Genomic DNA, 22,836 nt, shown 5'->3' on the forward strand with positions numbered 1-22,836 from the left:
CTAATGCCACTTATATCCAACATAGACTAGGTACTGCAAGCAAGATAAAGGAAATAAAAGGGATAAGCTTGTAAAGAAAGAAATGAGATTGATGTTATTTGCAGATGATCTAATTGTATACACAGAAAATGCAAAAGAATCTACAGGCTTACGGTTAGAATAAGTGAATTTAGCAAGTTTGCTGGAGATGTGTACAAATATACACACACAGAGAAATGTAGTTTTATATAACAGCAACAAATAAACAGAAAATAAAATCTAAAAGATACCACTGAAACAAATAGACCAATGTAATAGAACAGAATGTCCAGATACAGACTCTCACAAACATGTTCTCTTTTTATGACAAAGCAGAGCACTGGTAAAAGGATAACCTTTTCAATAAACTGGGTCAACTACATATACATATGAAAACCAAATAAATCTTGAGTTCTACCTCACACCCTCACACTGTACACAAGAATAAATGCTAGATGGACTGTAGATCTCACTGCAAAAGGTGAAACAATACAGCATCAAAAGGAAAACAGGAGAATATGTTCACAACACCGGGGGAAGCAAAGATTCTTAAACATAGATTTAAACGAAGATTCTTTAAACAAAGATTAAAACATAAATATTAGCCATACTCCACTCCCCACAAAAGAGATCATTTTGAGTATGTTAAAATTAAGCCGCCTTTATCGTAATACACCAATAAGAGTGAAAAGGAAGCTAAAGAGTAGATATTTGCAATACATATATCTGACAAGGGACTCATATCCAGAGTATATAAAGAACTTCTATAAATCAAAAGAAAAAGCAGATAACCCAATAGCAAAAGGCAAAAGAGAATACCCAATTGCCAAATAAACATATGGAAAGGGGCGCAACTTCATCAGTCATCCGGAAAATGCATATTAAAATGACAGTGAGACATCACAACAAACCTACCAGGATGACTAAAATAAAAAAGACTGAACCAATACTAAATGTTGATGAAGACGGGGAGCAACTGGAACTTTCAGACACTGCTAGGAGTATAAATTTGTATAACCACTTTCAAATATGCAGACACTATGACCTAGCAATTTCACTCTGAGCAGAAACTGCAGGAGAAAGGTGTACTTATGTTTCCCAAAAGACACTTCAAGAATTTTCAAATCAGCATTATTTATGTCACAAACTATAAACAACTCACATAAGCCAGATGTGGGCTCCCCTGGAAGGGCACAACCTTGAGTTAGGCAGCTCTGCACTGAAGGAGCAGACAGCTGGAGGTTGTCTGCTGACCGCACTCTCTGCGGCTCGGCGGCAAGTCCTTGTTTGGAAGGGGATCTGGACAATTCATCTCTGTTTTAACCACAGAGAGACAGACTTAGTTATTAAAATGATAACTGTAGCTGCAGTGGTAGAGAGGTAGGGCCAAGGGTGAGCTGCAGTCCCAAAGTGATCAGTCTCAAGATTTCACTGTGGAATACTGATGTTCCTGTGACACATTTAATACTCCATCCACAGTCAATGATAAAATTCTCTGGAAATCTGATGGCAGGAAATCAGGTTAAATGAAAGAGGCAGAGAAGACAGCTTGATAGAAGGAGTTGCATATGTCTAAGTTCACTGTAGCAAATATTTTTGGGACAGGTCAATAATTTATCATGCTCTTTGCAAGGATATGAGCAGCGTATTTCCCTCCTCCACCCAGAACACTCCCTTCTCTAATGACGGAACATTATTTGTATTCTCTCCTTTTGCCACTTTGCACAAGCAGTTTTGCCATCTCTTCTTCCTGTTCTAATTGTTAGATTAATTTTCAGCTTCATCACTGCTCACATTTATGTGTGTATTTGTGTGTGTGTACGTGTGAGAGAGAAAGAGAGAGAGAGAGAGACTGTCCATTAAATTAAGTAACTTTTTCATGAGATTACTTTCTTAATGAAAAATGCCCATCAGGTTGCAGGATAGTTGCAGAGTGCGGCTTTCCTGAATTTTTAAATGTGACATTTTTCTTTAATTGTCAGCAGCTTAAAGTCTTCTGTGTTATACACCTTTGTGGTGTGAGAGCATGATTTTTCTTCATAAGTGTTCAAAGAACTAGACATACGACTTAGGAAGAGTTCACTATGTACGTGTGCTGTATGCTGTATGTGTGTATTTGTTGCAGGGGGTGTGGGAATCAGGCTGGAAATATATGTTTCCTCGGGAAAGTTCTTGCTTTCTAGATATTGCTCTTGTACAGAAAATAATATGTGTGCATAGAGGGTAAGCAAAGGCTATCATAACAATCACTGGGATTCTCACACCTGCCTGTAATTGAACTGAAACTGGAGATCCATAATCTCTCCATAAAATACCTTGTTAGTAAAATGATTACATTTCTAATGTGTGTTCAGAGATTATCTTTACTGACTACCATCTGTTACTAAGCATTTTCACATGTTGACTCAGACTTATTATTCATGCTTATTCTATCCACACCCCTTTTCTATGGCCACACAAATCTTCTGAGTGAGGTTTTCCAGACTTTAGAAGGCATTACAAGCCTTGAGAAGAGATTTGGCAAGGCAGAGACTGGGGGCCTTCTGAGAATGCAGGAACACTCTTAGGCTGACTCAGAATGTCATTGTTTCACAGGATGCTGAGGAACCATGGTGGATAGCCGGAAGAGATGACCTCGCCAGTCCCTCTCAACTTTGATAATCTACTAGTCAAAACTTTGATCTCATACTGATACTCAAAAAACAAAACCTGAAAAAATGGAGTCATCTCCATATCTGAAGAACTAAGAAACATTAAATCACTACCTTGGCCTAAAGAAACAATCACATATAATGGGATAAAGACTATGGGGGTAACAATTTGCCCAAATATTAAGAAATTTGTAATAAAACACTCTGATAGTGAGAACTGCTCTAGTACTGTTGATTGGAAAAATGAGTCAAGGCAATTAAAAAGTGCATTTTATAGGGAGGTCCATACGATAAATGGTTTCTGCTTCAATTCACATTTTATATTAAGTAAAAGGAAACATGAAATTATACTTTGTAATAATGATATATTTAGGCTAGAAATTTCAATTATAATCAATGTGTATTAACTCAATGCTCTCAATCACAAATGTCTATTTGAGGTATACCTACCGTGAGGCATTAGTAACTTTCCTCCTTAGCATTTACATAACATGCAGTCTTCATTGGTTATTTCCTTAAAAATCTACCACTGTCGATGCTCTTTAGTTAGAGATGATGGTAATCTCTAAAGCAAAAACACTTGTTCTCCTATTTCAACTTGTGATAAATGAAACCTTTCCGGATCCAGTTGAAACATTTATCATGCTCAGGGTAAATAGGAAGGACGGCATCATCAACTAACTTTAAACACAGAATATCCTGAATGTTCAACAAGACTGGGACAGAAGCAGCTAAAAATTGTTTCCAGTTGCTTAAGGATGGCTGGGTTTTTCTACACCCCTATGCAGTATTTTCAAATGCATAATTTAAGCATAGTATTCTTTCCCACAACCCTGTCCATGACCCACATGCTACAAAGGAAAAAAAAAAAAACGTTGAACTTGAGAATACAACTTAAAGTCCACCAAATAACACCATATTTTAAAAATAATACAAAACTCCAAAACGGTATTCTGTTTTGTGTAGTCTCCCTTAAAGAAAGCTTGCCTGTAAAAGTCCACCAGTGAATACTTCCCCTCATTCTCTGAGACGACGTGGCAGTTGAGTAATCACACCGGCTGCTCTAAAAATGTATGTGTGTCTAGTTAATTTAGGCAGTTTATTTTGATAGCATTCACCTCTTTTTGATTACAGCAGGTGTTTCAAGGATAAATTTGCTGAAAATTGTATTTTGTTTAAACAACAGCAGCATGTACATTTACGGCCTTACTATATTAAAAAGCATTTGCTGTCTGGCAGCAATGGATACAATTACAAACATTTGTGACAGTAATTGGAGCTATTACTCCTGCATGGAGTCTCATGAAGACCAGCTTATTGCCACCTGTATTTACATGTGTTACTGGTAATTGCAAAAGCCGATTTTTAAAAATTTGGTTCCTTATTTTTTAAAAATTGTGTGACTATGTTTCAACAAAAGGTCTGTCTACCAGCACATCTGTAAGAATTATAAATGTGGTTTCTCCGTTATTTAAATAACAGGCAGAATCCCATTTTATGAGGAACATATATGTAAAATGTATTCCTGTATCCTAGCCCACAGAATATATTATACTTTTTTGCTCATGACTGCAAGAAACCTATCAATATAGCCTATCCAGCAACCAGAGTACAAGTCTTGAGAAATGCTCTTTACTCCAAAACTATAAAAATTTATAAATCCCTACAGGTCAGAAATATTTAGAAAGCTAAATTTTATTACACTGCATCCAAACACAGTGATGGCAGAAGGTCAAAGCAAGTTGACCTTCCACTGCTTCGGAATGGAAAAAAAATACCCTCCATTGCTTCCAGATATAGATTTGTCTACAAGAGTGAAAAGAGGAAGCCTACCATTGTCCATTTCTGCACGATTTGGCTGCCAATTTCAAGAGACTTAGATCTAACATGGCAATTCTGTGGTCCTCCCAGGTTCATTTAAATGGAATTCCACCTGCTGATTAATGAAGGCCTCTCTATTCCCTCTTAGGTTTTGGCTCTCACAGTGACTAGAGAGCCCAAGAGCTCAAGACTATTGTCATGATTCCATCCTTAGCAGAAAGACTCTTTCCAAAAGGTTTCCTGCTGTGAATTACCCAAGGCAACACCTGTACGATTTATTTACATTAAAACGAAATCCAATTGCTTAGAGTTGAAATTTTAAGTTTAAGGTTCTTTTTACAACTGCAACCTTCAGAAAGTTGGACACTGAAGAACAGGTAAAGATGTAAAAAAGCAGTTCAGTAAAGCAAAGGCTTGAAATAACTAGAAACACATGCTGTAGTACTTCCTAAGCCTTAAATAAAAAATAATCTCTTTATCTAAATTCCTTGTAATGAACCTGAAGATTTACATAATTACTAAATACATTTTGGTGGAATGAAGGGGGTACCTAGCCAACTATCTTTTAAAACAACAAAGCAGGAAACATTTAATTATAATTTGGAAAAAAGTCTATTTAAGTCATTAATCAAAATTCTAATTACAATATCCACAGGGCGTTAAAGCACGATAAAACATTTGTTCATTGCATTAAATACCTAATATTAAATCATTACAATATACAATCTTTTCGGAATAAATACTGCATAACTGAAAAAAAAGGGCCTATGTAAGGTTTAGTTGAAAACTGATTTCACGCTTGCTGCTCTTCTTTATTTCTGGGGAACAGAAATAAATATTATTAATGATTACTTAGTTTCTTTGTAAAAACCCTTGACTTGAAAAAAATCATTCTCCTGATAAAGATTAATAAGAGTGATCATTTTAAGAAGACACTTTCCCTCAGTTCAGTGAATGAAGTTGAGAAGCTGAACATACAAATGGACAACAGATAACAGCTAGATCATTACCCAAAATATTTAGAATTCTGACCCACAATCTGTGGCAACTAGTCCAGAAAGCCAAATATAACCTCTGTAGCAACTGACCGAAATGGTCAGGACTTAGTAACTGTCAGCTTCCACAATTTTTGCTCAAACCACACTCTCCCGCCCCGCCCCGCATTTCCAATGTAGGACCAATTAGACAAAGCCAAATATCCTCCCCTAACCAATCACATGAGAGGCCCTGCTTCTAGTTAGCCCACCTCCAAACTTCCAGTCACATCTGAACATACTTGAAGCCTTCCCTTTTTTCCACTACAAGTCTCTCAAATTCTCCTGCGTGCCTTAAGTTCTCTGCCGACGCAAGTGGTGAGGGCTGACTCCCTTGCTATGGCAAGCTCTGAATAGCCTCTGCCTGTTCTCATTTAGGCGGCCTCTGTTTATTTCCACAAAGCCAAATAAAAGCTTGCTGTTTTTAATAGTAAAACAGAAACTAAAAAAGATAGAATAATTTTCCTCAAGAAACGGCATTAAGTATTTATTTAGCAATCAAAATTAATCAGAAATACAGAGAGTGAAATCTATATGAATATGCATTCACATTTTCTATTCCCCTAGAAACAGAGGACATGCAGAATTCTTTCGCAGCTCAGCTTCAACCATTTTATTATTCAACTCAGCAACTGTCAACTGATTCACTTAAAAGTTTAAAAAATTACTACTATGGAATTTAAAATATTTCAATCAAGTAGGAAATATTATCCTTCAATAATTATCATGAAGTACCCTGAGGAAGAGCCCCTCACACGGTTAAAAACAGGTAACAGCAGCTACAACCTACAGGCTGGTCTGACTGTACATTCTTGCAGCAATGAGTAAGTATACAAGATTTCTAAATTTCATTTTCTATTTAATCTTCATTTCTGCTTCTTGCTCTCCATGTTTTCTCTTTCAGCTGGATTTCCACATTCAACAACGACTTGTTCTCTAAAATGACCCACTGGCCGATCCATTTCTTGCTATTGGTCTGTGTTCTCAGATCTTCTGGTCCTTAGGCTTGCCCATGTCCTAAGCATCACCTCTTGCAGGACAATGCCCTGTCATTTCTCCACCCAGATCCTAGAGCTCCTGGTTTGACCCCAGCCTGCCTAGCTTGGCCAAGCCATCTCCCTACCACGCACTCAGCTGGAGATTGACGGTAACCTTCTAGCACTACAGACAGCCATCTAAAGTTATGGTTTATAATTTTTAAGGATATGTGGAAATGCTCATGATGAAATATGTTAAAAAAGAGGTAAAATCTCAACACCATACATAAAAGCACACAGAAATAGTGGTCAACATATATTAAGTGATTCTTCTGGCACCATTCTAAGTGCTTTAGATATGTTAATTCATTTAATACTTTTAATAACTTTGTTGAGGTAGGCTTTATAATGAATTCCATTTTACAGATGAGGAAACTGAGGCACAGAGTGGTTGAGTACCCTACCCACAGGCTCCAACCGCTAATAAGTGCTAGACACAAGATGAGTACTCAAGTGTCCTGAGTTTAGAATTTGTGCTTTTCACCAGTATGCTATATTGTCAATAACTGAATAGGTAAGAGCCTGGGTTGGAGGTTCAAATATCATATCTGTCATTTACTAGGCAGAGGCAAATAACTTCTCTGTGTTTCAGTTTCCTAATCTGTAGTAAAAGGTACCTGCATATCATAGGGCAGTGGAAAGGATTAAATGAGTCAACGTATGTAAAGTGCTAAGAACAGCACTTGGCACAATGCAAACGCTTAGTAAATATCACTTATTATTTTCATCATATCATATATACCTTTACTAAGGAAAAAATTAGAAAGGTTTACCAAAGTGATACTTATATGAATCCAAGTACACCCTAGGTAAAAATATAAGGCTGATTGTTATCAATATTCCCTTAAATGATAGAAGCATTAGGGCAGAAATTTTGTAAATTCTTCCTGAATACTGATACAGACACAAACATGAGAGGGCTATCATAGAATACAATAATATTACAAAACAATATTGTAACATAACAATAACTAACATTTATTAGGCAGTAACTATGTGTCAGACACTGTTCTTGTTGCTTTACAACAACTCCATGAGGTAAGGAATATAATTAGTCCCATTTTACAGATGAGGAAAGGAGGAACAGAGAGCTATAGTAGCTTGCCCTAGATCACACAGCTAGTAAGTGGTAGAAATATGAATTTTGGGTATCAAGGGAAGGTGTGTGAGATAGGCTTCATCTTCTCTGGGTCTTTATAGCTACCAAAGTTCTACTAAGTTTCTGAAACTTTGGGTCAATAAATCAGGATTTGATGGTGGGACTAAATGTGTGATCCCTAGCTTCTAATTCACAGTACACTGCCTGCCTCCTCTCCCCTTGAAATATTACTTCTGTATTATTTTTATAATTAACAACAAAATTGTGTTTTAAAAAGACTCAGAGATTAGGATAATTCTTGACCAGTTACAGATTTAAGTCTAGTGAGTATAATCACAGATGTTTGCTCTTAGTTTTAAATTCCACCAGAGTAGTTATATAACACTTGTGGGCACTACTATGGGGTCTAATAAAGAACAATAAAAAAAAAAAGATAAAAACACAGCAGAAAAGGAAAGAGTTAGAGAAATAAAGAGTAAAGAAAAGAAAGGAAAGAACAAAAAGTCCAGGATGTATTATACTCGTAGACGATTTTATTAGGTGGTACCGATGTCCACTCTAGTTTAGAGGTGTCCTCAGACTGCCCTTCTAAGGAATTGATGCCTGAGCCTTACTCACTTGGTCAGAACTGAGGCATTAACTAGGTTGGCTAATGACCTGGTTAATGACCCAGGATTTGGCTGAATTTATCGACTCTCTTGGTGCAACTTCTGACTGTGTCTTCAGATACATTATTCCAAATTGAGGCAGATCTGAGATGGGTATATAGCTACTCTAGAAGTAATCACCAGGAGCATTCTCTATACCCAGCTCTAAAAAGGGAACTGCTAATATAGTCCATTCAAGCCAGCATATGACAAAAATCCTTTATCTTCAGTTGTGGAATGTATTATTTGTAGTTTTGGCAACATACTTATTTTCCCAATTGTAATTTGTTTAAGCTAATATTAAAATTTATTTGCATTCTTTGAGAACTGGTAATAGTAACAAGTAGTGCCAGAAACAAGGATAAGCTAGCCTAGCAATAAAAACCTGATTACATTATGAAGAATATACAAAATAAAATACTGGTGTATGACAGGATCTCATCAAGCATACAGACTATAATATATGCAAAAAGAACGGAAAAGAAGATTTACTTTTTTTTATAATACACTGCTGGGACGCATACAAGGACTAAAATGAACCTGTGAGGAAAAAAAAGCAAAATATTTGATCCGGTGCCAAATAAATATGGGACTTTTTTTACTTCTAACACAAGGTAATTTTAAAGAAATTTATAATGGTTTTAAATAATGCTGACCCTATATTACTTATCTCCTACATCTCTATGCTACTTAAAAATTAATGTAACAGTGATCAGTAAAACACACTGATCTGAAAATAATTAATTCCTTTTCTTCCCCCTCAAACATGAAGTTGAAATCTTGAAAGGTCCTAAATGGCCTGTGGTGAGTGAGAGGTTATTGTTTTGTCCAAAAGTAAAAGAGAGGGTTTGGTTTTGGTAGAGTTAGGAGTTGAGGAAGAATGGGATCTACCATGATTCTGGTGTCAACCCTTCCTGATTAAGGAGGATAATGAGTCCGTGAGAAACCACATATATAACCAGATTACTTTATTTCTGAGACATGAAAAACATTTCTCTATTCATTAGCCCCTTATCTTCTCAAATCAACGTATAATTTTGTTTTTCTTAAGTAAGCTGAATAAAGAATTGACCCTAAAGCTGTAATTCCCATTTGCTACAGCTGAAATACTTAGGAGAAAGAAGGGTTTACGAAACACTGGACACAAGGACCAAATTATCTAGAGAAGAATTCTGAAAAAGCAATCAAATAGGACTTTATGTCAGTATTTTTACCACAAAAATCTAAACTCAAAATGACATTCACATATTTGAAAAAATACCGACCCCCCCCAAAACTTTATCTGACATTTTCAAATGTTGCCTGTAACACGGACTGTATAATTAATGACAAAGTATATCCTCATAAGAACAAGGCTGGTAATGAATGGCATGAGACTAAGAGTCCAACTCCGAATTAGTTAATTCTTCCCCAAATCAGGAGAACATTGATTCTTTATGAATCCAGGATTTTGACTACTGCAGTAATGGTTTATAAAACTGTACAGGTTAGCAGTTACATTTATATTCTCTCTTTCTTTATTCAGTTACTTCTATTATGTGGCGATCAATGACAGTTCTTAAAAAAAACACACTCGTGTGATCCTATTAGATTTTAAGTGAGATGTTTGATTTCAAGAGTTTACTTACCTTGAAAGCAAACAAATTAAACTTGCTTCCTCACGGGACTAAGATGTACTTGAGAGTTCCCAACTACACAATTATTTTAACATGTCGTCCTAACTACAGTCACAATAATAGTGATGTTTAATTGTATGAAGGAAATTTGTTCTGACAAAACTAAAGAATCAGAAATTACATTTTCACAAAAAAATTACATTTTTGAAAATTATGACTTCCAGCAGAGATCAAATCAGGAAAGAAATTCTTATTAATATGTATTTACATATAAGAGATACATAAACAGAGAATTTACCCCCAATGTACTCAAATAATAGCTGTCCTCCATAATGATTGGGTAAATATACAGTAAACAGGCTGCAGGATTTGCCCACTTACTCTAGATAAAGCTTGTTCCACAGCTGTTCACGCTCCAGGAAGACCTCTGTTGTCCTTATCTTATTTTAGGACTGCCCTAGGAGTCTAGGCTACTTCTTACCTTCTCTAGGATACAGTTCTACATGCCCAAATCCAGGCAATCGAAGTATGAATTAGCTTCCAAGGCACTGAAAACAGCAATCTTTGTATGGCTGCTACTTTGGGGAGCAGACATACAACCACATTTGTAGAGTGACAAGTTTCCCTAGAACCTTGTTCCATAATTCTGGGGCTTGTCTCTAGCCTCCAAGGAAAAAAATCCTTTAATTTTTTTACCTAGATGTCTCTCTAGCCCCTTTTATAGAGATTATTATAATACTAATGAGAGTAGTATTGTCTAGTCACCCATTAGCTTGTTCTGAAGTTCTTACTCATAAATTGTAGGTAAAAAGTAAGCAGAAACTTGATTAAATGGGCCAGTTCATCTGGCCTAATCCCCAAATCTTTATTGCATATGATTTCTTGATTATTTTCTTAATATTTAACTTTTAATCATGTGTACTGAGTAGATTATGTAAGGTAGCTTCCAGGACGCCTTCTGTTTTGCCAACCAGCAGAGTTCTAAACCATTTTTTAACTCTACTCAGTTAGTATACAGTCATAGAATTCCAATTTCATTCACTATTCACCTAAACAAAATATGATTGCCAAGAAAATATATCAAAATGTATTGAGAAAATACGCCTTAATCCCAGGGAAATATGATGTGTTCCAAATCATTTTAAAGATATACCCCTTGCTTTGTGGGCCATATTACATTATTTATTCATTCAACAACAATTTATTAAATCTCTATTAAAATAAAACACTGGAAACTGAATCCCTTCTTAAATCATTTTTGTAACTGGGAGTACCCTTGACCCTGAAATGGCCTTATAAAAATCTATCTGAACAAAATGTGCTCTCTCTTCTATACCTTATTGTCAGTCCTGATCGTGACTTTCAGTTGTGGTAGTACACGTTCCACTTCTAGACTCCATTCCGCAGCATCTGTTGTGGATTCCAAAATATCTTCTTGTTTGGCAGACTCGTTCATATCCTAAGAAAGGAAAGATATCACAGGATTGAGAGTTTATAAAAAGAAATGGTAAAATTTTGAGGCATTTTAGCAGCACTGCGCAATTTATATCAAGCATGGTAGTATTAAAATTACAGCAGCAGAAGAAATTTTTTTCTGTCCTCCTATCCATGTTGAAAGAAAATAATGCACCAACCTGGTAGAATAGAAAAGTTAGTATTTATAAAAGAAGCAAATATGTGATTTAACTATTTTTACAAAGAATAATTTTTTTGAGATATCAGAGTGAACTCAATGCGAATACTGTCAAATGAATACGCCATTTAGGTATGTTAATTGGTAATGGTAGAAAAGATACAAACACTCACATGTTTGGTAAGAAAACATTGTCTTAGTTTGAATTCACTGTACTGAAATACAAACCCCAAATCTGAAAGACAAAAAAGATAAGATCCCAGAAGTAAAGGGCACGTTGTTTACAAATTTTGTATTTATAAGGTAATATTTTGGTTAGGTCAAACCATAATATAGCTTAAAAATGTGATTTAATGCAGACCTATTTGAACTCAAATAGGGTAGGGGTCGACTTTCTGCATTTGTTTTCTGCTGTTGAGTAATAAGCTCAATTCAGGCCTGTTTTTGAATCAGAAAAGGAAAAATTTTTTTTCCATTTTCTCAGCCCTCCACATTTCAGCATTAAGTATGTATGATTCTGAAAATATAAAGAATGTAAAAATTAATGATTTAAAGATAAAGTTTAATGCATTAATTTTGGTAGTATTTTTCCTTTTATGCTCCCTTGAAAAATTATTTAAAGAGTAAGAAAAATATAAAAATTTATTAATATAGAAAAAAAGAAACCTGAGAGATACAAACAGCCAAATACAATGTATAAACCTTACATGGATTCTAACTTAAACAATCTGTAAAAAGATGTTTTTGAGACAATCAGGGAAATTTGAATGTCGAAGAGTATTAGATGATATTAAGGAATTATTATTAATTTTATAGGTATGACAATGGCATGGCGGATATGTTAAAAAAAAAAAAGGCCTTATAAATCAGAGATAAATGTTGAAATATTTACAGGTGAATTTACATAATGTCTGAAATTTATTTTAAAATACTATGGGGCAAAGAGAAAAGGAGGGAGGGGCTTTAGAGGAAACACGATCAACCAAACGTTAACTGTTAAACCAGGTACTGTTGCATAAGGGTTCATTATCTCATTCTAATTCTGTATATGTTTGCAATTTCCCATAATACAACATTTAAAAATAAAAGACTATATAAACAACCTCATGGTGAAATTACATTCTCAGTGTGAATTTATGTCACTAAAAGATATTTCTTGTCCAGTATAACACTAAGTACAAGAATAACCTTATATTGGGATTTAATTTTGGGGGGAGCTTGAGGTCTTTAGGGGCTTTGAACTGACTCCTGACTGAGTCTCTAGGGCACTGCTGATGTGAGAAAGCCTCTCTCTCTCTCTCCTACCTCCCAGCTCATATTAGCAGTTCTGAACAAACTCAGAGCCTTAAAAGGAGCATATATTGCTTTTTGTTCAGAAATTCAGGGGGCTATACAGTTCTAACCACGCAATTAGAGAATTGGTAACTAATATATGCTTTTACATTTCACAATATGTGGTCTGAATTTATTCAGTTAGTATAAAAAATACAAGCATTAATTTAAGAAAAGTAAAATGTGGAAACTCCAAGTGAATAATGTCCAAGAATCTATTTTAAACATTAAAGTGCTCATTTAAATATAGAAACATTGTATTACTTTGAGTACCTAATATAATGCTATAGACCTATATAAACTGAATCCAAGGTAGCACAATAGCATCATAGCTGGGGACGGGTGGCAGTATTCACAAAGCAGACATGTGTGACGTTATATAAGAATGTATGTGATGGCATGAGAAGAGATACTGGGTCTCCCAGTGGAAACCTAAAGCCACAGTGAAAATTCTGTCATGAAACTCCACACTGACATTCATTAATGTTCACATACTTGCACACTCACTGGCACATCCCAGTACCCATCCCTGGCTCTAGGAGGCCCAATTCTGACTGGCTCATTTTCTATAAAAAACCAGGTAGACTTATGAGGATGACAGTGGGGGTGGGAGGATGTACACACTACCAGTGGGATGTGAGCCCTGACATTTGGAGCGTGTGTATGATATATACACAGGCTTGCTCCTTCCAGGGTTATGAGCCTCACATCCCAATCCCACAGAGCCAGACTGAGTCAAAAAGGGGCACGTCCTCTTAAGCAGCAGTTCTGTATGATTCTTAATAGAACGTAGGTGTTCTGGTCACTGATTTCAAAATAAGTTTGACTTACAGAACCACTGTTTGGGTGAATTGAAACTGGTGCTACTGATTAAATCCTTGAGCCACTCTTCCCCAACCCCATCATCCCCTCCATCCCATCCCTCCTTCTTCCCCTCCTTACAGGAGGGTGGAGTCCAGAATCACCAAACAAAGCCAGAGAGGGTACCCATCCACATTCCCACCTTCTTCAGGCCTGAACATCGGATTGTTCAAGCTGGGCATAACATACTTAAAATTTTTACTCAAGGAAGGGCACATCGTTCTAATTTCCACAAAGGCAAATGGGTTAGCATTGGCTCTGTTTGAATCGGACTCAGAATCTAAGAGTTAGTAAAGTACATGAAGATCAAACACCACATCAAGACAGCCCCATGCATAAGCTATAATACTATTTGGTTTTATATTGGGCCCTTCAGTAAGTTGCATTTACCCTTCTTAGCTTATTATTTGGTTCCCTCAGGCAGTAATTTGCTAATTCCTACTCCCAATGTCCTGAAATGATATAATGTAGCAGCTCAAAAATTTTCACTCATTCCTAGGCTATAGTTAATATACTGGGGGAAATGGCCTAGTTACTAAATGAAGAAAGGGCAAAAAAAGAGAACATTAGGCTTGGTAGAGCAGCATTAACTTATTCAAACTATACAGTCTCTTCCTACTTCCATCTTTGCACATCTATTTCATAACGTTGTTCCTCACTCAGAATTTCCTAATGCCTAATAAGTGGATACATTAACTGAGCAAGCCCTACATATGAAGTATAAATCATTTTAACCACGCCTTGGTTATAATACTTTGAGAAAACCTTTCCTTTCCGATTGTTTCTCTAATAACAAATGGTATTTTATGTGGAGCTATTAGTTAAAGAGAAATAAACTGCTGTTTCCATTTAATCAAAATTTTACATCATCATGACAAAGTCCCTCTCTGAAACAACATTAACTAAGATAAAGCATGGCTCCTGGGAAATTGCACTTTCCAGTTAATGCTGCTGAAGAAACAATTAGAAGCTCAATAAGACACAGGTTATCCCGAAGTCTCATTTATAATTAATTAATTTACCAATAAGCCATTTGTTAAGCTCCTACAACATTCAAGGTAAGAATCCAGGCACTGTGCTTGGTATGGAGAGATAAAAGGATTTAATCCCTGCCTGCAAAGAGTTTACAGCCTATTAGGAAGAGTCTGAGGCTAGTTAATGGGGGTAATAATTGGTCCTAAGAAAAAGAAACTGATGAGAACTGACCCTAAGACTGCCAAAGGGAGAGTTGAAGAGAACAGTCTAAGGCATCCCCTAACGTAACCTTGAGGCATACTACCCAGGGTCAGTACAAGGATCGAAGGTGCAAGGTTGGAACTCTGGGCTGCTCCCTCCCCGGGTGCCCCTGCCTCCCTGCCTCCCTCCCTCCCGGAATGACTAAGGGCAGAGGGGCCCCACCTCCCAAACCCCCGCCGCCCAGAATGGAGCCCGCGTTTATGCGGAGCTGGAACGCCTGGCTCTGGGTCTCTTCCCTCCACTGCCGCTGAGCCGCCCCAGAGCCCAATGGGAGGGTGGAGTGACCCCCAACCCCGACCCCGCCCACGGCCGCAGCGCCGCCAGCTCTGGAGGGGCCCCTCCGGCGGAAGCCGTGACCTTCCTGGGGACCAAGGGCCAGGAAATCAAATTATCAGTGCCCGAAGGAGACTGACCAGAGGCCCAAGAACACAGGAAATATCAAAGTCATCACACAAACATCAGCCCCACAGAACCCCTAAAGCCCAGATCCTGAAGAAGCAAAAGGGGAGACAAACTGCCTCAAAAGGGATGTTAGTCATGTATACTCCCTGTAAGAGTACAGCAAAGGGCTTGTTTCCACTGACGATGACAAGAGATGCTACAAAGGCACTTTAAGTTTTCAATATAACGGAAATAAAAACTATTATACTGGCATTGTAATTTATTTTCCCCAGGCCATCATTGAGGTTGGGTGCCTCTTCATATGTAAAATGATCACTTTTATTTCTTTGTCAGTGAAATTTAATTTCATAGGCTCCAAATATTTTTATTTGGTCACTTCTATTTTTTCTTTTGATTAAGAGGCAATTCAAATATACTTTATATTTGTGGTGTCTTCTCCCACAGCATCCTTCCAAGCTAATTACTGTCCACACGGTCACTAAAAAATTTGTCAAGGAACTTGTTTTCACAGGTCATCCACCACTCAAGACACTTGATGTGAGGGCCATCTGCCTTGCACAGCCTTATATCAAGAGCTCTGTATGGAGCTCTTTGCTCTCAACTTGTGGACCAGATTAAGGACAGGATGACGATGTCATTATTTCCTCACAACCTGCACCCAAGCACATTGGTCAATGCTCAAACATCATTGCCAAGCTGACAGACAACACGCCTGGGATCTTCTCCTATGATTTTCCCCAGCTTGCCACCAAGACATTTGATCTGAACCATGTCACCATCACCTTAATCCTGAGAAGTTTGTTTCTAAAATGAACCTGAGGGACTTCCCTGGTGGTGCAGTGGTTAAGAATCCGCCTGCCAATGCAGGGGACACGGGTTGGAGCCCTGGTCCAGGAAGATCCCACATGCCCTAGAGCAACTAAGCCCGTGTGGCACAACTACTGAGCCTGCGCTCTACAGCCTGCGAGCCACAACTACTGAGCCCACGTGCCACAACTACTGAAGCCCACACGCCTAGAGCCCATGCTCCACAACAAGAGAAGACACCGCAATGAGAAGCCCGCGTACCGCAACGAAGAGTAGCCCCTCCTCACTGCAACTAGAGAAAGCCCACGTGCAGCAATGAAGACCCAACGCAGCCAAAAATAAATAAAATAAATTTAAAAAAATAATAAAGTGAACCTGAAATACAAAAAAAACCAAAAACAAAAAAAAAAAAACCATGCAATGTTACTAGCCTGCTCAGAATCCTGTTCCAGAAAGTAGTCTCCTCTTTTCCCAAGTAATATTAATGCGATAGTTAAGCATCTGAAGAAATACTGTGTTCTCTGTGTGTGTATGTATTTATACACACATACACAAACACACATAAATATACATAGTTGGATGTGGTTGGTCTTATGATGATAGGGGTGTAATAAGAGAAGGCCCTGCATATCGGTAAGGGAGATCATGTGAGGATATATAAAGCCCTTTGCATTGGATAGCGTGCATAGTGCTGCAAAGCTGTTCTGGTCAACTAGGCTAAGTATGACTACAAAACCTGATACATTTTCAAAGTACAAAACCTCTTACTTAACTCTGGGGACTCCAGGTAGGCCACGGCTACCAGTACGGGGAGTAATGTATTAACAGAGAGAGACGGACCTATTAAGTATTAATACAGAAAACTGTTACAGGTGATATACAGTGGAAGCACTGGTCATGTTTTTGGTATACCTGTTGAGTTGCCATCTTAAAACAAAGAACTTAAAACTATCTCTTTGGGGAGAGACTATTCCTAATGGGTACTGCACACTCATTACTGGAAAACCCAGTAAGAGTTTATCATTAAACTCGGGGACTAATCAGGTTACTGGCCAGAGAAATGTTGACTATGACTTCCTGATATCAGCAAGAGTTAACTCCACTCATTTCAACTCTGCTAGGTCCATAACAACAAAAGCCTTGTACTACAGGATCTTTTTGATCCCAAGGGTCCAAGCCAGATTGGGCAGTTGGCTTTGGTTAAGATATCCCCCCATTGGGAATAAAGAAGAAAGCTGGGAATAGCATAAGGCAGTATTTCTAAAACTTGACTAATTATGGCAACCCTACAAAACATCCCTTTATCACTGACTGAGACCGTGTCTGGTAAAGGGAACATATATGGCTGCATGGGCAGACCCAAGAGTGAAGCTCAAGGCTCAGGCACCTTGCTCAGGCAAGGAAATGAGAAGACATTTCCTTGGGAATGGAGTCCCCATGCCAGACATTACAGAGAGATCACAAGTTCAGATGGGAGCCTGCTGGGAGGACCTAGATCGTAAGGGCCTGGACTGAAGCTGGATTCACAGACTTCCAGGTTAAAACGGGAGATGAAGGGAGAGTTAGAAGATCTCAACACCGAACTAGTAATGAAACGAGAATAAGTGGAGGTGCTTACGTCTACAATTACCAAGCCAAAATCCCTACCTCTTAGGAAGATCAGACACCACTGTCAGACTGGATTCTGGATACTGGTAAATGCTGACATTTACTGGCCGTAATTTTTAAAACATATTTATTTGTTTATTTGGCTGCAGCGGGTCTTAGTTGCGGCACGCAGGATCTTCGTTGCTGTGTGCGGGCTCTTAGTTGCGGCATGCGGGATCTAGTTCCCTGACTGGGGATCAAACCCGGGCCCCCTGCATTGGGAGCATGGAGTCTTAACCACTGGACCACCAGGGAAGTCCCTTACTGCCTATTATTTAATCTTTTTGATGTCTCGTATTGTATGTACTATTCTGTAATACAATGATGCCCTCAGGGCGGAGAAATCTGGATATGACTGACCGCACACTAAATGATCCCAGATAACTAAAGTTGCACACATTCTGCCTGTAAACTGTTCCTGTAGCTTCCTGTTATCAAGATGCCAGTGATCACCTGCGGCTGTCTCCCTGCTTGCCTGTAGCACCCCTTCCTCCTCCTAGGCTGCTGTGGGTTTAGAAGCCTAATAACCAAGCTTGTTAGAATTTAGGCAAAGTTAGAATACAGGGAAAAGCGAGCACTCAGGGACAGGGGGCAGTGAGGTTAGGACTCTTCACAGAATCTTTTTAAATGGAAGTGTTTATACTTATTTTGGTTGCTCAGAGGCCTTTTTTTCATTTTTCCTCATCTGCTGTTTTTTCAAGATAGGATAGGTGGCCAAAAGGCTAATATAGTATATATGGTCTTACTATGAATTAAACAGGGTTTCTCCTAAGGATATCTAGTGTCCCTGTTTCCTTACAATCTATCAATAAAGCTAGATAGAGGGATAAGTTATTTCAATGAAGAGTGTTCCATCAAAATCCAATAATTTTAACAAATTATACTGAAGGCAGAGTTAAAACCTTTCATGTCCCTACAAGCCAATTCTTCTTCATGATTAAAGAAGCACAAATTGTGATTTTGATTCATTATTTTCTTTCCAAATTAGGTTTTACATAATTTAACATTATATTACTATGAAGAAGAAAATGTTTAATACCATAAAAAAAGTATCTTCAGATTTGTTCTGAATAACCAAATTAAACCCCGGCTAATCTATCGAAAGAAATAGATAGGTGGTAGCCTCTGTCTTTAAATATATGAAGTTCATAAAAGGTTTTCTTAAGTTCAATTTTAAGACTATCAAAAGAAATTTTATTCTAAGTTATAATGTGAACCAAGATTTGAATAGATTATGCTCCAACAAATCAAAAAAGGTAAAAACTCCCCAAATTAACACAAAATAAATTTAATTTTCCAATAAGAAATATGAAATTATTTTTGAATGAGAATTTAACCTCCAATATTATTTCTATTTAATACATCAAACTACCTTTGCTACTACTTTAACTACTTAGCTACATTGGTACACTAAGTGCTACGATAAAACCATCTCTGACTTTTTATTTTCTCAAAATAAAACCAAAAGAAAGCACCCCTGGAAGTATGTCTGGAGGAACTAATGTAGACATTATACTTGGTGTTGCAGGGTATGCAAAATAAGTCTAACTTTTTATGGCATGAATTTCTAAAAGGTTTCTTTCCTTTGAGATGGCAACCACATAGATATACCAATGCTCGAATACTATACTTGGTCAATACCAAGAGAAGGGGTCCCCAACCCCCGGGCCGCGCACCTGTATTTGTGGCCTGTTAGGAACCAGGCAGCACAGCAGGAGGTGAGTGGCCGGTGAGTGAGTGAAGCGGCATCTGTATTTACAGCCACTCCCCATTGCTCGCATTACCACCTGAGCTCCGCCTCCTGTCAGATCAGCGGCAGCATTAGATTCTCATAGGAGCGTGAACCCTACTGTGTAAACTGCGCATGTGAGGGATCTAGGTTGCGCACTCCTTATGAGAATCTAAGGGCTGATGATCTGAGGTGGAGCTGAGGCAGTGATGCTAGCGCTGGGGAGCGGCTGCAAATACAGATTATCATTAGCAGAGAGGTCTGACTGCACAGAGACCATAATAACTCAGTTGCTTGCAAACTCATATCAAAACCCTACCAGTGAGTGGCAACTGACTTTGTCCGTGCTAGAAGAGGATCAACTGCTTGAGATCGCAAATGATGGTGGCCTTAAAAGTATGTTTGAGACAACTTCAAATCTCCATATGTTCTAGATTAAAGTCAAGGCAGAGTATCCTGAGATTGCCACAAAAGCACTGAAAAGCCTGCTTCCGTTTCCAACATCCTATCTTTGTGAAGCAGGGTTTTCTGCAGTGACAGCAACCAAAACGAGATCACGGAGTAAAATGGCCATAAGCAACGCACTTCGGGTATCACTGTCTCCCATCACCCCCAGATGGGACCATCCAGTTGCAGGAAAACAAGCTCAGGGCTCCCACTGATTCTGCATTATGGTGCGTTGTATAATTATTCCATTACATATTACAATGTGAAAATAATAGAAATAAAATGCATGATAAATGTAACGCACTTGAATCATCCCAAAAACATCCCACCCCCGCCCCCGGTCCGTGGAAAAATTGTCTTCCATGAAACCGGTCCCTGGTGCCAAAAAGGCTGGGGACTGCTGTTGTAGAGTGTGCAAAATAAGTCTAACTTTTTAATGGGACAAATTTCTATAAGGTTTCTTTTGAGATTGTAACCACATGGATATACCAGTGCTCAAATACATTTGAAGAACTCGATTCATATACCTACTGAGAGGAACATGAAAGTCCAATTAACTGTCAAGAGTAAATATTCCCAGGACTCAGGGAAAAGGGAACTAAGTTGTCTTGAGAATCACCACAGCATTATGTAAATGTTAAGTGGACGAGTCAGGAATGCCGTCTCCGGTCAAATCCCCCCTTCATCACTTAGTAGCTGTCATTAAACCTCAGGGTTCCCATCTGTAAAATGGGAATAATAATAGTACCCTCTCCTCATTGGAAGGGTTGATATGGGGATTAAATTAAATGATGTATTTGAAAGGCTTTCACAATACCTGGTACATAGTAAGCCCTCAATATATGTTAGCAGCTATAATTATCATTATTATATGCCAAGCTTGGTACTAGATGCTTTTACATATGGGTTAAGTGCCCAGTAATAACACCATGAATCAAAGGAGCCTTATTCCTATTTTTTTCGAATGAGAAAAATGAGGTAGAGAGCATAATGTTACCCTAGAGCACAGGCTCTGAAACACCTTACTGTATGCCTATCAATCCTTTGTCATATAGGTTACAACTATATCTGCCCAGTTTATTACTTGTTTTTTAACTTTATGGTGTTCCCCACCCCTCCATATATAAGGGTTTAATTTTTATGCATTCAGATTTATTAGTATTTTTCCTTTATGGTTTTTAGTTTTCTTGCCATGCTTTATTATGCCTATTTCAACCCATGAATATTACACTTGCCACTCATATTCTTGTGCCTCATCATTTTTTAATTTGTTGATCCATGTGAGGTTTATTTGGGTGTAAGATATGAGGGAGGAGTCCATCTTTTTTCTCCAAATGGGTAGCCTGTTATCCCATCACCATTTAATTGAATAGTTAGTTTTCCTGATTGATTTGCATTGCTTCATATACTAATATAACTGTATATGTGGATTATTTTATGAACTCTGCACTACTTCATTAATCTATTTTTGTGTCAATATAATTTTTTTCAGACTTAAAAAAAATTACACAAGTAGCTCAAAGAATTCCCATATACCCTTCATCCAGATTCATTAAATGTTAGCATCTTACATGACCTCAGGGCAATTATGCGTAAAGGGATATAATGTTTATATCTGGGTGCTAAGATTTGAAGAAATTTTTAATTTTTTCTTTGTACTCTTTTGTGCTTTCATTTAAAAAAAAACAAACCAAGGAATATACTTCCCTTTTAAAAACAATAAAGTTTTTTCAATAAAAACAAGTAAAAATATAAGTTTGATTAACTTCCAAAAACTAGCTGGTACAGGTGGTAAATGCTTTAGGAGTTTGAATAAGAGAGAGAAGTGTATTTTAATGGCGATGGTGAGATTTAAGTTTAACTTTACAAGGAAGTTTGGAATGTAAACAGGCAGAAAAGGCAAGCCAAGTGTTTATATAGGCAGGAAAGCATCATAAGCCAAAATATGAAATACTGAATGAACATGGCTTGTGAAGATCATACGAGAAGAGAGACGAGGGGCTTAAAAAGGTGAATCCTGGGGAGCAAAAAAAATTGAATATATTGTGAAAGACCTTAGAGGACGGGCTGAGGAATGTGAATTTTGTCCTTTAAGCCAGAGGGGAGGCAAAGTAAAGTTACAGACAAGGTAAAATAACTTAGCCCACCAAACTTTATTTAGTACCTACTATATACCAGGTACTGTGCTACTCCAGGGACAGTGAATAAAATGATAAAAAATCCTCATAAAAGCACATGCTAGTTGTGTTTTATGAAGATTTATGGGTTGTAGATTTGTGGATCATAGGATTAAATGGGGCTGCGTGAGAAGGGAAGGTATCACTAAGAAGGCAGAATTTGAGCTGAACCTTGAACATTGAAGAGTCAGGTAGGGAGATGATGGGAAGGCATTTGGGGTAAGAGACACAGGAAAAGAGGATAGGATGAGAGCAGATATACTCCTGAGGTGTTTCAAAACCTATGAGAGGTCCTCTTTAAGCTACCTGGAAAAGTTATTCCAGTGAAAGAAAATAAAGTTGGCTATGTGGACAGCTGTCAAATCGCTAAGGGTTTTGAAAGCCAGACCAGAAATGTATTGCTTTATAATCTGTATAAACTGACCTGAAGACAACGAAAAGCCATCAAAAGTTACTGAATTCAGAATGATCTGACTCAAGTCATATTTTGGTAAGTAAGATTGAGGAGCAAGATGAAAAATGTTTTGGAAAAGGGAGGTGGGGAGATGAACATGAGAGAGATTTCAAAGGCCGCATCCACAGGTCTTAGTAACTAACTAGATGTCCTGGATGAAAGTGAATCATTAGTCAGGTATTCAAAGC

The 22,836-nt window shown here is 37.8% G+C and overlaps 1 protein-coding gene across 2 annotated transcripts in view; it reads right to left on the bottom strand.

The window, feature by feature from the left end:
• IFT57 (intraflagellar transport 57) overlaps positions 1–22,836 on the bottom strand; it is a 58,637-nt gene that overhangs the window by 14,583 nt on the left and 21,218 nt on the right. For both annotated transcript variants that reach the window (XM_082394739.1, XM_082394738.1), the window contains exon 6: positions 11,260–11,382. In XM_082394739.1, coding sequence (XP_082250865.1) covers positions 11,260–11,382 — 123 coding nt within the window. The remainder of the gene's footprint in view (positions 1–11,259; positions 11,383–22,836) is intronic.

This window comes from Balaenoptera borealis (assembly GCF_965194805.1).
Source record: "Balaenoptera borealis genome assembly, chromosome: 5".
Classification (NCBI taxonomy): domain Eukaryota; kingdom Metazoa; phylum Chordata; class Mammalia; order Artiodactyla; family Balaenopteridae; genus Balaenoptera; species Balaenoptera borealis.